Source organism: Mastomys coucha, unplaced genomic scaffold, assembly GCF_008632895.1.
Source record: "Mastomys coucha isolate ucsf_1 unplaced genomic scaffold, UCSF_Mcou_1 pScaffold5, whole genome shotgun sequence".
NCBI lineage: Eukaryota > Metazoa > Chordata > Mammalia > Rodentia > Muridae > Mastomys > Mastomys coucha.
In genome coordinates this window covers 65,897,462-65,912,699 of record NW_022196911.1, presented here as the reverse complement: position 1 = coordinate 65,912,699, position 15,238 = coordinate 65,897,462, and the positions used below count along the sequence as shown (strand labels likewise).

General features: G+C 50.2%; 1 protein-coding gene across 10 annotated transcripts in view; it reads right to left on the bottom strand.

The window, feature by feature from the left end:
- Mink1 (misshapen like kinase 1) overlaps positions 1-15,238 on the bottom strand; it is a 54,349-nt gene that overhangs the window by 6,310 nt on the left and 32,801 nt on the right. For 4 of the 10 annotated variants that reach the window (XM_031354641.1, XM_031354646.1, XM_031354647.1 and 1 more), the window contains exons 2-16: positions 11,789-11,854; positions 9,744-9,800; positions 9,535-9,660; positions 8,046-8,156; positions 7,719-7,809; positions 7,129-7,259; positions 6,622-6,676; positions 6,388-6,466; positions 5,958-6,133; positions 5,644-5,713; positions 4,712-4,922; positions 2,180-2,296; positions 1,227-1,445; positions 846-1,019; positions 338-601 (exon numbers count right to left, since the gene is read on the bottom strand). In XM_031354641.1, coding sequence (XP_031210501.1) covers positions 338-601; positions 846-1,019; positions 1,227-1,445; positions 2,180-2,296; positions 4,712-4,922; positions 5,644-5,713; positions 5,958-6,133; positions 6,388-6,466; positions 6,622-6,676; positions 7,129-7,259; positions 7,719-7,809; positions 8,046-8,156; positions 9,535-9,660; positions 9,744-9,800; positions 11,789-11,854 — 1,947 coding nt within the window. Of the gene's footprint in view, positions 1-337; positions 602-845; positions 1,020-1,226; positions 1,446-1,647; positions 1,735-2,179; positions 2,297-4,711; positions 4,923-5,643; positions 5,714-5,957; positions 6,134-6,387; positions 6,467-6,621; positions 6,677-7,128; positions 7,260-7,718; positions 7,810-8,045; positions 8,157-9,534; positions 9,661-9,743; positions 9,801-11,788; positions 11,855-13,452; positions 13,626-15,238 lie in introns of all 10 variants that reach the window. The other 6 variants (XM_031354638.1, XM_031354640.1, XM_031354643.1 and 3 more) reach the window with 4 other exon arrangements.

Below are 15,238 nucleotides of genomic sequence, written 5' to 3'. Positions count from 1 at the left end.
GGATTTGAACTCATGACCTTCAGAAGAGCAGTTGGTGCTCTTACCCACTGAGCCATCTCACCAGCCCTACTCTGAACTCTTTTTTTTTTTTAAACCCTTTTTTTGTTTTTGTTTTTTAAGATTTATTTATTGTTATACATAAGTACACTGTAGCTGTCTTCAGCCACACCAGAAGAGGGCATCAGATCTCATTATGGGTGGTTGTAAGCCACCATGTGGTTGCTGGGAGTTGAACTCAGGACCTTCGGAAGAGCAGTCAGTGCTCTTACCCATTGAGCCATTTCACCAGCCCCCTACTCTGAACTCTTATACTCTTGTTTTTTAAGGTTATACTTACCTTGGGTGGAGCCTCATTATCAGGCCGGACCCAGGATGGAGGGTTTGGGCTGGGCCCAGGCCCTTCAGAGGTGGGGTCTGAATTCTGCCGGATGACAGCTCCTCGGGCACTGGGTGTGGCAGTGGGTGTGGGGACAGCAGCAGGGTCAGGGTCATGAGAGGCTGGGAAGGCAGCCAGGTTTCGAGTGGGCTGGTCCTGCAGGGACTGGGACCGGGGTACAGGTGCTGCATATGGCTTCAGTGGGACCCGGTGTGCCACCAGGCTCTGCAGGGAGAGACCAGAAAGGGTGGACTGCCTGCTTTGTGGCACATCCTGCAAACTGCGGTCTGGGCTGAGAAAAGTCCCTTCTCCCATCAAAAGATAAGGGGATTCTAAAGCTGGAGAAGTAAACTGTGCAGGGGATGTCCCCTGTGGTGTACAGAAGACACCAGTGATTGCAAGCATGGACTCACGGCTGTAAGCAAAGCTACCCATGTCTGTGTTAGGACAGAAACGGGGACAGACTCACCTTGTGCGGTCCTTCCTGAGGCTCCACAGGCCTCTGCATAGGAGGAGTTTGGGAAAGAGGTCCTGGGGGGCTAGGAGAGGCCTGGGAAATGGGGGGCTCTGGCCCCGCACTGCTTGGCTTCGCCTTGGCCAAGGGAGAGTTCTGCTGCTTGTTCATCCGAGCTCTCTCTTCTACCTGCAATCCGGTGGGACACCAGCAGGCAGGCCAGTGAGCAGCGAACATTTAGACCCTCACTTCCTCCACATACTCCAGCCCCACAACCCCCGCTCCTTCTCCTCAGCAGTGCTCATTACTGTGGAGCAACCACTTCTCACAACTTCCCAGGCCTCGGGCAGTGAGATTGGTAAGATGGGGTGTTAGGGGACAAAGGAGGCAGCATACCTCTCGGGCCCATGCTGGCTTGTCAGCAGGATTAATGCCCCGACCATAATGATACAGGGGCTTCCTGTCTCCAGGCAGGATCTGTTGCTGCTGCTGCTTCTGGAGCTGCTGCTGCTGTTGCTGCTGCTGCAGGGACTTGAGGTAGGCATGCTCCTGCTGCAGCTGTCTCTGGAGCCGCTCCGACTGCCGCTGCTCCTCCAGCTGCTTCCGCTTGTATTCCTGGGCCCAACGGTAGGGAGAGAGGGCTCAGCAGAGTGTGGCCATGTAAGTTAGAGCAGGCATGCCTTTCCTTATCTCTACTGCCTAGACAGGAGCCGCTTCCCTGGTCTCGGGAAGCCCCTTTCCCTGTTGTGTTCCCATCCCAGTGTAGGAAAGCAGCTCAGGATGGCATTTTCCCGAGGACACTGAGGGACCCCGTTACCAGCAGCAAGGCCTGTTCCTGGAGCAGCTGTTGCTGAAGGATCTCGAGCTGTCGCTGCTCCTCCTCTAGCCTGTGACGGATATATTCCTGGGGGGTGGGGTGGGGGGGTGGGCGGGGCAGGGAGGGAGGCGGTAGGAGGGTGGCAGCAGCGGCGAAGGAAGGGATCAGCAGGGTGAGGATGAGGGGGGACAGGGGTAGATGAGCCCCAGGGGGCAATGTGGTACAGATGGGAATAAGAGGACACAGGGGATGAGGAGGAGTCAGGTGGGAACATGAAGGATAGTGCCCCAGGGAGGAGTCAGGGATGGGCAGAGATGGGGAATGAAGGCACAGAGACAGGAGGGCAGGGAGCAGGGTGGGGTTGAAGGGTAGGAGAAAACAGAGAAAGAGTGAAGCTAGAAAAGATAGGAGGAATCTAGGGGCAGGGGAGCCAAAGGGACAGGGCACTGGGAGCAGGAAGGCAGGCAGCAGGAGCAGGGCAGGGCAGGGCAGGTGTGGAGGCGGGTATGTGTGTGTGCACTGGCACCAATACCTGTTCCCGCTCAGCTTGCCGCCTCTCTTCCTCTCGCCTTAGGGCTTGCATGTCTTCCAACCGCCGCTGCTGCTCCTTCTCCTGCAGCTTCCGCTGTTCCCGCTCTCGCCGCTGTTGCTGTAGACCAAGGGGTAGTATGTCTTATGGATTGGACTGGGACAGATGCTACTACAGCACAGCCTTGAAGACTGCCCTCCACAGAGAGCAGGGCAGGGGTTAGAGACGGTGGACAGAAAGGCTTCAATGTTTCCAAGCAAGTATTTCTAGCCCTGAACCAAAGCTGGGCATCTGGGCCCCAAGAGCTCAGTTTGAGAACTTTGAGGTAGCCACGCACATGGGGCTAGAAACAAGCTGCTGCCCTCAAAGTGGACTGAACAATACAACATTTTTCTCTTCCCACCACACTTGCTAATTTTATGTCAACCTGTCACAAGCCAGAGTGATTTTAGAAGAGGGAACCTTAATTGAGAAAATGTCTCCATGAGATTGGTGGTGCATTTTCTTGACTGATGATTGACATGGGAGTGGCCAGCCCACTGTAGGCTGTCTCATCCTTAGACTGGTGGGAGTGGCCAGCCCACTGTAGGCTGTCTCACCCTTAGACTGGTGGTCCTGGGTGCTAAGAAGGAACACAGGCGAAGCAAGCCGTTAGAAGCAAGCCTGTGAGCCATGTTCCTCCAAGCTGCGTTTGGTCCTGGTGCATTATTTTAGCAGTTGAAAGCCTAAGAAGGCTACCAAACAAACAGGCTGATGTATTCTGATCCTTGCATCCCAAGTCTTTGTGCCTTGAACACTAAGAGATGGATGTTGGAGTTAATCTTTGGCCAACAGGGGGCACCAACTGCCCATGCACAGAAAAGCAACCTTTGGATTTTTTTTTTTTTTTTTTTTTTTTTTTTTTTTGTGGCTGGAGAGACAGCCGTGGGTGCTGGGAACCGAACTCTTATATTTTTGGTTGTGAGCCTAGCCTTTAACGGCTGAGCCATCTCTCCAGCCCAGGATTTTTTTTATTTTTATTTTTATTTTTGGTTTTTCAAGACAGGGTTTCTCTGTATAGCCCTGGCTGTCCTGGAGCTCACTCTGTAGACCAGGCTGGCCTCGAATTCAGAAATCCACCTGCCTCTGCCTCCCAAGTGCTAGGATTAGAGGCATGCGCCACCGCGCCCAGCGCAACCTTTGGATTTATGAAACTACCTTCATAAATCAGTAGCCCAGGATACTATCTGGGCTAGTGTCTGCTCCAATTCCAAACAACAGCAAGACCAAAACGGCCAAGACCAAGCTTCTGGACCCTCACACAAAGAAGAACTCTTCCCTTGGGGAGGCTGCTGGCCAGGCCTCTGTCAAATCCTACCCACTGCTATTAGAACAGCAGACAGCTTCCCAAAGTCCAGCTCTCTTGTCAGTTTCCTCTTCTTCAGTAAGAACAGAGCTCACTCCGAGGAGCAGAAGACAGAGTATGTACCTGCTGGAGCTACTACTGCCTCCTACACAATGCTTCATTGTTTAGTTATACGTTTTGAAAAAAACCAAGGTCCAGATTTCTCATTCTCCATTATGCACCACCAACAGTAAGTACATTCAAACACACACACAAAATTCTTTTTTTTTTTTGCATGTGTTACCAGAGACCAAACCCAAGATCCCCACATATGACAGTTCTACCACTGAGCTGTATTGCTAGCCCCCAACCTTCTTTTTTTTTCTCCCAGACAGACAAGGCTTAAACTTATCAGATTGGGCACAAACGTGCTATGTTGAGGCTGACCTAGAACTTCTCATCTTGCCTCCCCTTTCAAGGTGCTGGGATTACAAATACATACTATTGCAACCAGTTTTCTATGGTACACTGAATTCAGGGATTTAGGCATGTTAGCAAGCCCCTCAATCAAATAAACTATACTCCCAGCTTTTTGGTTGTTTTGTGGTTTTGTTCTTTGGTCTTGAGACTGGGCTGGGCTGGAATTTTTCATCTTCCTACCTCTACCTCCCACATGCTAAGAGTACAGGAGAAAGCTACCACACCTAGCTGTATTATTTTAATGAGTAATATAACAAATGGAAAACTGTACTTAAACACAAGATTCTCCTCAACTAAAATGAATTCCCTCTACCAATCTTTAACTAGTCCAAAATAGGAAAGCTATACTTTATAAGAAAATAAACCAAAGTCAAAATAATCAGGAGTATAGCAGGGTCTCTCCAGGCTTTCTGTCTAGAGCAGATGGGCTGCACCAACATACATGGACACAGATCTGCAGCCAGCCAAGACGGATGGCCTCTAGAGCTGGAGAAGCCCAGGGTAGAAGCGTAAGCAGAAATAGCTTTATCGAGACAACTGTTACTTTTCAGAATGGCTCTGATCTGACAGGACACTGATGGCACAACCACCCACACAGGGCCAGGTAGGGAGCCAGGACGTGGAGACTGAGTGGGCTCTGATAAGAGCTAGGCAAGGCCTGTCTCACTCTGCTCTTCCTCCTGCCCTGGCCAACAGCCAATGTCTTGTCAACACACAGGATGGGGACCCACCTCCTCCACGCGTCGCCGCTCTTCCTTCTGCTCCTCTATGCGACGCTGCCGCTGGTGCAGCAGGTGTTTGATGTGTGCTTCCGGGTCCCGCTGCTGCTGCTGCTGTAGCTGCTGCTGCTGCTTTAAAGCCTCAGAGTTGCTCTTATTCTCCTGTTGGAGTCTGAGGAATTCTCGGCGCAGTGTGGACTCCCCGGGCACATTCATGATGGAGCTGGATGAGTGGAACACACACACACTGAGATCAGAGCATGCTGGTGCTCCTTACCCCAGGGCAGCCTGCCAAGTGGATGCCTTCAACTGCACCAGACATCCTGCCAATGGCTAATCCCAAACAGCGCAGGAAATTTGTCTTCTGTTTTGTCCCTCTTCCCTGTTTTTGAGACAGGGCCTGAATTATGTAGCTCAGACTGGTCTGGACCTTGCTCGCCTGTTTCAGGCCCCCAAGGGCAAAGATTAGGTAAGCATCTTCACCGAGCATCTGCCTGGAGTCTGGTACTGTTTTAAAGACTCCAGACCACACCTCTGTCAGCCTTAGACGCCCTCTTCCTTGTCCCCATTCATCCACCTCACTCTTTGTCCTGCAGTGGGTTTTTGTTTGTTTGTTTTTTCAGTTACATTATTTACTGTGTATGTGCACGCATACATATAAGTGGTACATGTGTGCATGTCTCAGTACACTACAGCATGCCAGTGGGGGTCAGAGGACAACTTGGAAGAATTCTCTCAACCTGTGGGTCCTGGGAATTAAACTCAGGCCACCAAGCTTGGGCAGGTGCCTTTGCCTGCTGAGCCAACTCACCAGCCTAGAGACTCAGTTTATACAAGCTTCTATCGCTAAGTGCCATTACCTGAGAGTCCCCAAAGCCAAGGATCACTGCTGTTCCTGCAGACAATAGAGATCCCAACCTCCCAGCTCTACTTGCCAAACCCACCTTGGCTCGCCTTCCTCTCCATGGCTGTCGTCTTCCTCTTCACTGCCACTGTACTCATACTCTGTCTCCTCTGCAAAGGAGACCACGGATACTTTTCCACTCACGGCCCCAGCCTCCACCCTGGGTAGGGAGACTTCAGCTGGGAATGTCTATGTGCACAGCCCAACCCTGGAGTTGCAAGTTTGGGGAAAGGGTTCCTTGGGTAGGGAGACTAGGGTAAGGGAGGGCAAAGGCAGGCCCAAAGACCTCATGGCTAGAGAGGGAACAGGGCAGAGGTGCCACCCAAACCCTCTGCTCCCCACCCATCCACTGACCTTTCTCACCCCGCTTCTTCCGGGAGCGGTCAATGTGGTCCTTGAGTTGGATGCGGACCTGCCGCTCCGTGGGCTGGTCTCGGATGAAGGGAAATTTGAGTAACTGTTCTGTTGGTGGTCGGCTCAGGTAAGTCTTGATGAGACACGTGTCAATGAAGTCAGTGAACTTCTTAGACCTAGAAACAATGGTGGCTCACACTGGGAGGGCCCCTTTGGAAGGGGAAGTCACAGGAAGAAGATTCTGGGCCATTCATCTCTTAACTGTCTTTTCTCTTCTGGCTTCTCCAAACCCCAATCCCAGTTGCTACCTGCAGTTCCCACACCTCTCCCATGGTGTACACCAGAGCCTGGACACAGGAAATACTAAGGTGAGGGCAGCAGCTTTGCCTAGAAACCTTCCTTGCCAGATTGAAAACACTCAAAGACATACCACTTCTTTGACTTGAGCCTGGGGGGAGGGTTCCGAGGGATGAGGAAGAGAGCCCGCATAGGGTGCATGTCACACAGAGCTGGGACACAAAAGACACCATCAATCCTCTTTGCCATATTTAGGCCAAAGAATCCCTCCCTTAACATGACCTCTGAAGCTCACCTCCTCCCCACATCCACTCCCTTGCCCTCTCTTCTATCCTATCCTACCCCAAGGCAAAACAGCAGCACTTACGGGGGGCTCCCTCTGCCATTTCAATGGCTGTGATTCCTAGAGACCAAATGTCACTCTAAAAGGGAAAGGAGGGACAGGTATGAATGTTCCTGACAATACTGCATAGTAACTTCCTTCACCCATACATACATCTTGACAGTGTTACAGAGCATGACTCCCTTCACCTAGCATCCCATACAAACCGACCACATCCTTAACCCTTCTCCAAATCCCCTTCCTACAAATCATTCCACCTTCCAATATAAACATTTCCTACTGTAGAATGTTAGGTTTTAGTTTAGTTATTTGTAACAGGGTATTGCTAGGAAGTCCTGAAGGGCTTCAAGCTGTGGTCCTCCAGTTTTTAGCTATCCAGGCCTGGCTACATTCATAAAGTTTCTCTCTTTACTACTCACATGTCACTTACCTCCCCTGGTTTATTCCCCCAAACTTTTAATCCTTGCGCCCCCCACCCCCACGTCCTTCCTAACCCCAGGAGCCCCAGTGCTCCTGTTGTCTACGTCATACCCTGTAGTCATAGGTAGCATCGGGGTTCTCGTCACAGGCAATGACTTCTGGAGCCATCCAGTATGGGGTCCCAATGAAAGTGTTCCGCCTGCCCACAGTGCGGTCTAGCTGAGCACTCACCCCAAAGTCCACTGTAAGCACAAGGAGGGGTGAGCATGGGGAGGGCGAGCAGGAAAAGTTCCCTCGCTCTGCTTCTCTCCACTACATGCTCTCCTTCCCCCTGCCTGAAACATGAGGTCCACATCTCACACCACTAAGAAACCGCACACCCTCTCCCACCCTTCAAGGTCTTGAAGAACCTGCCGCAATCTTCCTGGATCTTGGGGCTCAAAGGACAGCATCCCAGGGAGAGAGAACTCAACACCCAGCCCTATCTCCCACAGAATAGTGTTGAACAGCTGCCCTTTGTGGGGTAGCAGGGGAAAAGCTCTCAAGATTTTCAGTAGGAGGCAAGATTCTCAGGGTGGATGATGGGGACAGGGAATAGGCCTCCTCAGCTCATGTGCCGCTGGACCTAAGCCAGACACCTGAGCAAAGAGACCTTATTCTCTGTCTTGACAGTGACAGGGTCTCAGAGGGATCCATAGTACCTAGCTTGACTTCAGCATTCTCTGTCAGCAGCACATTTTGTCCCTTGATATCTCGGTGGATCACCTTGTGGGCATGGAGATGGGCAAGACCCTGGGACAAAAGGTGGGAAAAATCAGCTGTAGTGTTGGAGTGGGTGGGAAGGTGAGAGGAGACCAAGGGAAGGTTAGCTCTTAGTCCATTCAGAGTAAGGCTAGGGTACAAACCACACCCACCCACAGCACAAGTACAGGCAGAGTTGTCTTGGGTTTGTGTGCACGCACACGCACATGGAGAATGCATCAGCGTACTGGCATGGGGGAAGGGATGGGAAGGGGCTCCAGGCTCACCCTGAGAATCTCCCTGCAGATGTAAGCAATGCAATCCTCCTTCAGTGCGTTCCCTTTTGTGTTCTTTACCAGGTCAGTCACTGAACCAGCTCCGCAGAACTCCATCACTAGCTATGGTCCCAGGTCCAAGGAAACAATCAGGAAGAAAAATATCTGTCAGGCAAGGCCTCTGCCCCCAACTAGACTTCTGAGTGCTGGGACTAGGTGTGAGCACCTCTGCTTGGCTAGCCGTGGCTAGTTCACGTGTTCTTATTGCGTGAGTAGTGACAACAGTAAATGTGACCACGTGACTCAAGCTCTTACTATCTGGACCTTCCCAGAGAAAGCTCCACACCTTTGACTCAGGTAAGGAGGGGCTGGGGTTGCTAGGGAAGCTAGGGTTGCTAGGGAAGCTGAGGTTCCCACTCAGTGTGCTGCTGGAGGGACTCAGCAGCAAGTCCTTCCAACTGTTTCACTAAAGTTGATGCCTAACTTAGGAAAGGGCTGCTTGGGACTGGTTTATTTGCTTTGTAATTAAAGTAACTGCCATATGTCCCACAACTGGGACAACAGAGTAGAGGCCCAGTACCCCAGATTTAACGAGAGAGCGTTTGGCTACTGTTGCCCAGCTCCCAGTCTTCAGTGGTCTCCTATTAGACACAATTTGATGTGTGATATGTGTCCCCCAAATCCTTGGGGCCACTGAGGCTGCATGTGTCATGCTCGCCCTTGCAGGGTGTTCAGAAGATGCTTACTGAACATCTGATGTCTAGTGTGCTTCCACGGGTGAGGCCTGGCATGTCACCCCAGTAGCCACAATGCTGTCCCTAGCAGCTCTTCCCTTAAGTATGGGTCCAGCAGCAGCACTAAGGGTGAAGCTGGAAACTCGGTGGTACTCATGTCCAAGTTAGGGAGAGAATGACTCAGCTATTTTCTGGGTCAGGAGGCATCTGGATAGGCTTGGGTTCAAACTATCACCCAGGAGGGCTGTGTGCTACCAGGACGAGTCTGAGTCCTGTTGTTTTGCACAGAGACTTTGATTCTATCGTTTCCTCACTATTGTATTCAAAGGCACAAGAACTTCTTCTGGCCATGACTAAGAATCTTTTTTTTTTTTTGAAGATTTATTTATTATGCCAGAAGAGGGCACAAGATCTCATTACAGATGGTTGTGAGCCACCATGTAGTCAATGGACTTGAACTCAGGACCTCTGGAAGAGCAGCCAGTGCTCTTAACCGCTGAGCCATCTCTCCAGCCCCATGGCTAAGATTCTAATTGCTTGCTGACGAAGAATTGCTTACTGACTAACTAGGGTAAATGGGGGATGGAGGAGCCAAACACTAGGATCACTAGACACACTGAGGGCAAGATATTGGGTATACAAGACCAAATGAAGAGTTCCATGAGTCATGAGGTTCCTCTAGGTCCAGTGAAGGCAGGGCTGTCAGAACAGATGTGACAGACACTGGCCTTGTCCCACAGGAGGAAGGGCGGAAGGGCACTTCTTACCCAGAGCTGGTCATCGTTTCCAGGGGGGCTCTTCTTGATAAAGGCCCCATAGTAGGTGGCGATATTGCGATGGTGAGAGTACTTCTTTAACATGTTGATCTCCTGTTTGATCTCTTCCTCCTCATCCTAGGCAAACAGGGTGGTGAGGCCTGAGCTCCTACAGACCCCTTTTTGATGCCAGCCCCATCCTTCCCAGCTTCATTTCCTACCTCTGTGACATCCATGACCTTAATGGCAGCCAGCTGCCCAGTCTTGACATGCCGACCCTGTAAGACAGTCCAGTATAGAGGGTGTGGAAGGGTCTGGGTATATGCTCACTAAGTAAAATAAGGAAGAACAACTGAGTCTGGAAAAGCCATGTCTCTTAGTGTTTTTATGTCTTAGAATACACCCCCCATGTGGCTAGATGCCTCTCTTTACAAAGCAGATGGCAGAGGGGAGGCTCCTGAGCCATTACATCGAGAGTAAAACTACTCAGACATTTCTAGGTGACAAAGATGAAGGCTCCCCCTATACAACACCTGAGAGGCAGAGCACTGTTTAGTTCCATCCTCCCTGGTGGGGATTTTCACCAGATTGAAAGTTAGAGTAAAGGAACTTCCATATCCTGATGAAGGCTATAAAGGGGCTAACCCTTTCCTTCATCTATGGCAGGTAAAATGTCTGGTGCTTTCCTGGCCCTGCCACTCTAGACAGGAAGCCTTTCCCTGGATCAATCTTATGCCCAAGATGTTTTATGTTATTAGGGAAATTATAGCCACACTACTGAATTTAGGCAAACAAAGGGGCCAGCTGATATATGCCACATCTTAATGGTGTGTCTGTGTTGTGCCACAGCTTCTTTGCCTCAATTCCTACCTCACCCAACCACCCCCTTGAGATCCTTTGTTAAGAACCACCAATGGGGGGCTAGAGAGATAGCTCAGTAGCTAAGGGTATTGACTGCTCTTCCAGGGGTCCTGAGCTCAATTCCTAGCACCCACATGGTGGTTCACAACCATTTGTAATGGGATCTGATTCCCTCTTCTGGTGTGTCTGAAGACAGAACACACACACACAGACACACACACAGAGTAAATAAATAAATAAATAAATTGATAAATATTAAAAAAAAAATCGCCGAGCAGTGGTGGCACACGCCTTTAATCCCAGCACTTGGGAGGCAAAGGCAGGCGGATTTCTGAGTTTGAGGCTGGCCTGGTCTACAGAGTGAGTTCCAGGACAGCCAAGGCTACACAGAGAAACCCTGTCTCAAACCCCCCCCCCCAAATAAATAAATCAATGGCTTGAACAAGAAAGTCCCAGGCTTCCTGTTCACAGGAAGGCCATGGACATTGCTACCCCTGCATCTTGTCTTCGGTAGCCACCACAAGTCCAAGCACAGAGAAGCCTAGCTATCTGGATGGATGGATTCAGCAGGAGCTGAGCACTGTCTGTCCCACCACAGTGCATGCTTACAAAGGGAAAGGGGTAGGTGAGAGGCCAGTAGTCTCAGTGCCCAGGAGACCCAAGCAGGCAGAGGCATCAGTGGAAGCATCAGGAACTCACTCTGTAGACCAGGCTGGCCTCGAACTCAGAAATCTGCCTGCCTCTGCCTCCCAAGTACTGGGATTAAAGGTGTGCGCCACCACTGCCTGGCAGGAGCTGTCTTGAGATGAGGGAGCAGACTAAATGTTCCTGGGGGCAGCACCCACCTACTCCACCTCACTGATGTGGCTACTTTATGTAGGGGAGGAGGCCTGGCTACTTGAGAGGGCTGAGCTGGCCAAACTGAAAAAACTAGTCAGGGGCAGAGGAAATGCCATTTCTGTGGGGAGGAGAAGCAGCTCAAAAGCAGGAGGCTTGGGTTCTGCTGGTTCCCTGATGTTAGCAGCTGCAGGAGGCTGACAAAGCCGCTTCCTCTCTGCAGGCCACCAGTCTCCTGGTAAGCTTGAGAGGTGCCAACCCACAATTCTGGCATGATCTCTGAATTTCCAGGTGAGTCCTGACAATCATGTCCCCACGTGCTCTTCCTGCTTCCTACCCACAACCACCAGCTGCAGACTCATTCCTGCCACACCCAAAGACACCTCTACACTCAGAGAGGTCTTCCTTCTTTTTGTTGCTGGTCTGTGCTTTCCTCCTTCTCTGAGGGGTCCCCAGCCTCTGTAAACTCTTGAAGCTTCCCTCAGATTGCCAGACCTGGGACTCACCTTCCTCCATTCCTCTAAAGAGGCCCACAGGTTTGAAGGTTCTATTTTTGTCAATGTCTCACCTTGTACACCTGTCCATAGGTTCCATTGCCAACCACCTCCACCAGCTCAAAGATTCCTGCAGGGTCCTGGGAAGGAGAAGACAGAAGAAGATGTTATCACTTCAACAAGGGCTATGATGCTGGAGGAAAAGAAGGTGTCAACCAGGATAAGAGTGACAGAGAAGGGGCTGGAGAGAGATGGCTTGGTGGTTAAGAGCACTGACTGCTCTTACAGAGGTCCTGAGTTCAATTCCCAGCAACCACATGGTGGCTCACAACCACCTGTAATGAGATCTGATGCGCTCTTCTGGTGCATCTGAAGACAGCTAAAGTGTAGATATAATGATAAATAAATCTTTAACAAAAAAAAAAAAAAAGAGTGACAGAGAAGATTATCACTTAGGGGATTGTGGAGAACCCTAATGATTAGATGGGTTTTCTCTGGATAGTTCAGAGTTAAACTCTATTCTAGAGTTAGGAGAGGACATAGTAGTCATAGCCCAGAGGGCTTTTCAAAGACATGCTTTTGATTCCTGACTCACTGACCTACAGCTATGTATCTGTGTTCCCAACTGCAAGTGAGGGTGCCCAAGAACATACCCCTGGCCCGGGTTAAACTTTCAGTGAGGTAATGCCCACAATGCACTAAGACCCAGGATGGCAGTGTGTTCCAATAAGAGTTTAGTATTATTGCTGTTACTTTAAAGGTGGAGAGGAGGGGCTGGAGAGATGGCTCAGTAGTTATGAGCACTAGCCACTCTTTCAAAGGCCTGGTTTCAGTTCCTAGCACCTACGTGGCAGCTCACAAGTAACTGTAACTCTAGATCCAGATCCCCTCAAATTCCCTCTCCTTCACACAGACATACATGCAGACAAAACAACACATATGAAATAAAAATCTGAAAATGGGGGCAGGGACAGAGATGAGCCAGGGCACAGGAGGCACCATCCTTTCGTCTCTCTCCCCTCCCTAGTTCTTTAAAAATAAGGACCTCTGGTAAGACGTGAAGTGTTTGGGACATGTGAAGGATCCTCCACAAAAGGAGAGAGAAAAGGGCCTCTCATTGCTGCACTGAACTCTGCCCTTCCTCCTTTTCCGAGCCATGCAGTGCCAGGAGAAGCCTACAGGGCAGACAAAGCTTCCAAAGATCCCCTCCTCCTGCTGGCTTATAGCAGGCAGCCTGGTTTCACAGGCACATCTGCCACCCTACCCTGAGGTGACCCATACTCTCCAGGCAGGACTGCTCCCCACCCTCAAACTGGGAGGTGTGGCTGCAAGCTGAAGAGACTGGCCCCCAGTACCATTCTGCAGAAAGAGTAGGTCCGGCCCAATCCCTGAAGAGACCAAGGACACCAATGTGGTGTCAACTCTCCAGGCAACACAGAAAGTCTCAGGGGAGCATCCTAACGGTATATAACCTAAAAGTCCCCTCTCCCTGATTTTAAGGGCCAATATAGGATTTCTGAAAGTAAAGCATCCTGTTGTACTGAAGAAATCTACAGGAACAGGGTCTGGGCACAAAGACCATGAGAACCACCCCCCGCCCCCCGCGCCGCCCAGGGTTTTTCAGGAATGTGTGTACTGCACTTTGTCCATTTTCTTAGAGAGGAAGTGGAGGGCAGAAACACGCCCTGGTTCCCTCACAGCAGAGATCACAAGGCATTGTGATTACATATTTACTTACTGGGAAACTCCCCGGAGGAAGTGCCCGAGTTCTCCTTGTTCTCCAAATCTGTCCAGCATCTCAACGGACCTGCCATTCAGCAGCCTGAAGCATGTACCCCGACCTCCCCAAGAGAATCTCACAGCAATGGAGGAGCTATAGATCTCAGCCAACAGTCAATCATTTTACTTTCACTAGTTACAAAAAGAAAAAGAAAAAAGGGGGCTGGTGAGATGGCTCAGAGGTTAAGAGCACTGACTGTTCTTCTGAAGGTCCCGAGTTCAAATCCCAGCAACCACATGGTGGCTCACAACTATCTGTTCAGCTACAGTGTACTCATATACATAAAATAAATAAAATCTTTACAAGAAAAAAAAGAAAGAAAAGGAAAAAAAAGGTGCATGCATGAAGATCGGCCTTGTCTTCCACGTTCCTTGACACAGGATCTCTTCCTCACTGCTGAGCAGGTCAGAGTAACTGACTTGCTACAGACAGTGTGTGGAGGGAGGACGACTCAGGTCATCAGGCTTGATGGCAAGCAGCTTTTCCTATATCTCTGTGCTAATCATCCTAAGTGTATATAACCTAAAACTCCAATATAGAGCCAATATAGGATTTCTGAAAATAAAAACATCCAGTTGTACTGAAGGAATCTCATGAAACCAATCTATAAAAAAAACTTTAACAGGTCTAAGAAATCAACAGGACTCAAAGAAAAAGGGAGCACTGTTGCCACCAGTTGGGGACGGAGGTTAGGAGCACTGTTGCCACCAGTTGGGGATGCAGGTGGGAGCACTGTTGCCACCAGTTGGGGATGGAGGCAAATGAGGTCTGCTTGAACCTAACAGCTACAAGCAATATGAAGTCGTATTGTTTAGCTGTAGTTCTAGATGTGCAGGGTCAAAGAGAATACAATCCCTTGAGGATCTTCCTGAAAGATGAGTTCATCCATTCTCAGTCTTCTTATACTGACTTTAGAGAAGCCTTTTCTCGAGTCCAACTTCGGTTCTTTCAGCCGAAGGAGACAGGAAAAAAAGGCAGTCGGGCATGATTTTTCTGACTGATGGCTTGCTAAAGGCAGAGTGATATGCCATTTTAAGCTCAATTTACCACAACTCTAATTCAGAATGTCTGATTGGCTCTAGAGGAGAGAAAACTTGAGGGTTTTGGAGGCTGGGTAAGTTTCCAAGCACAGGAAAGGGAAGGAATAAAGAGTGCCTGCACGCCCTGCTGGGGGCAGTGTCTGGTTAAGACGCTAAGTTTGAGAAGTAAGGAAGCGTGGGAGCACACATCTATCAAGCAGTTCAAAACAAGGGTGTGATGAAGTGGCAGAGACACTGGGGAGTGAGAGCTGGGGACAAGGTATGAAGAGAACGAGCACAGGAAAGTAGGCCAAAAGAAGCCAAGGCTACCCCAGGACCACAGGACACTGGAGGGTGGGCGGCCATGGAGGACAAGGCAGCAAGACAGACAAGTCAGAGACACTGCCAAGACCCCAATGGCCTTAGCCTCTAAAGGACCAGTGAGAAGCTTCAAAGGAGCTTTTTTTTTTTTCCCCAAGGGAAACCAAAAGTGGGGGCTGGAGGAAGTGGGAGGGTGAGGAAGTCAGGGCTCAGGGAGCGCCCTCCCAGTACAGCCTGAGAGCGGAAGAAGGAAATCAGATGACACCTAGAAAAGGCCGGGGGTCAGACAAGTTTCTCAGAGGGCAGATCTCTCATGCCCATGGATGGGAAAAAGACAAAAGGGGAGATGAAAGGAATTGAGTTTAAATAACATTTCTTTGTGTGTATAGGTCTGTCAGGCTTTG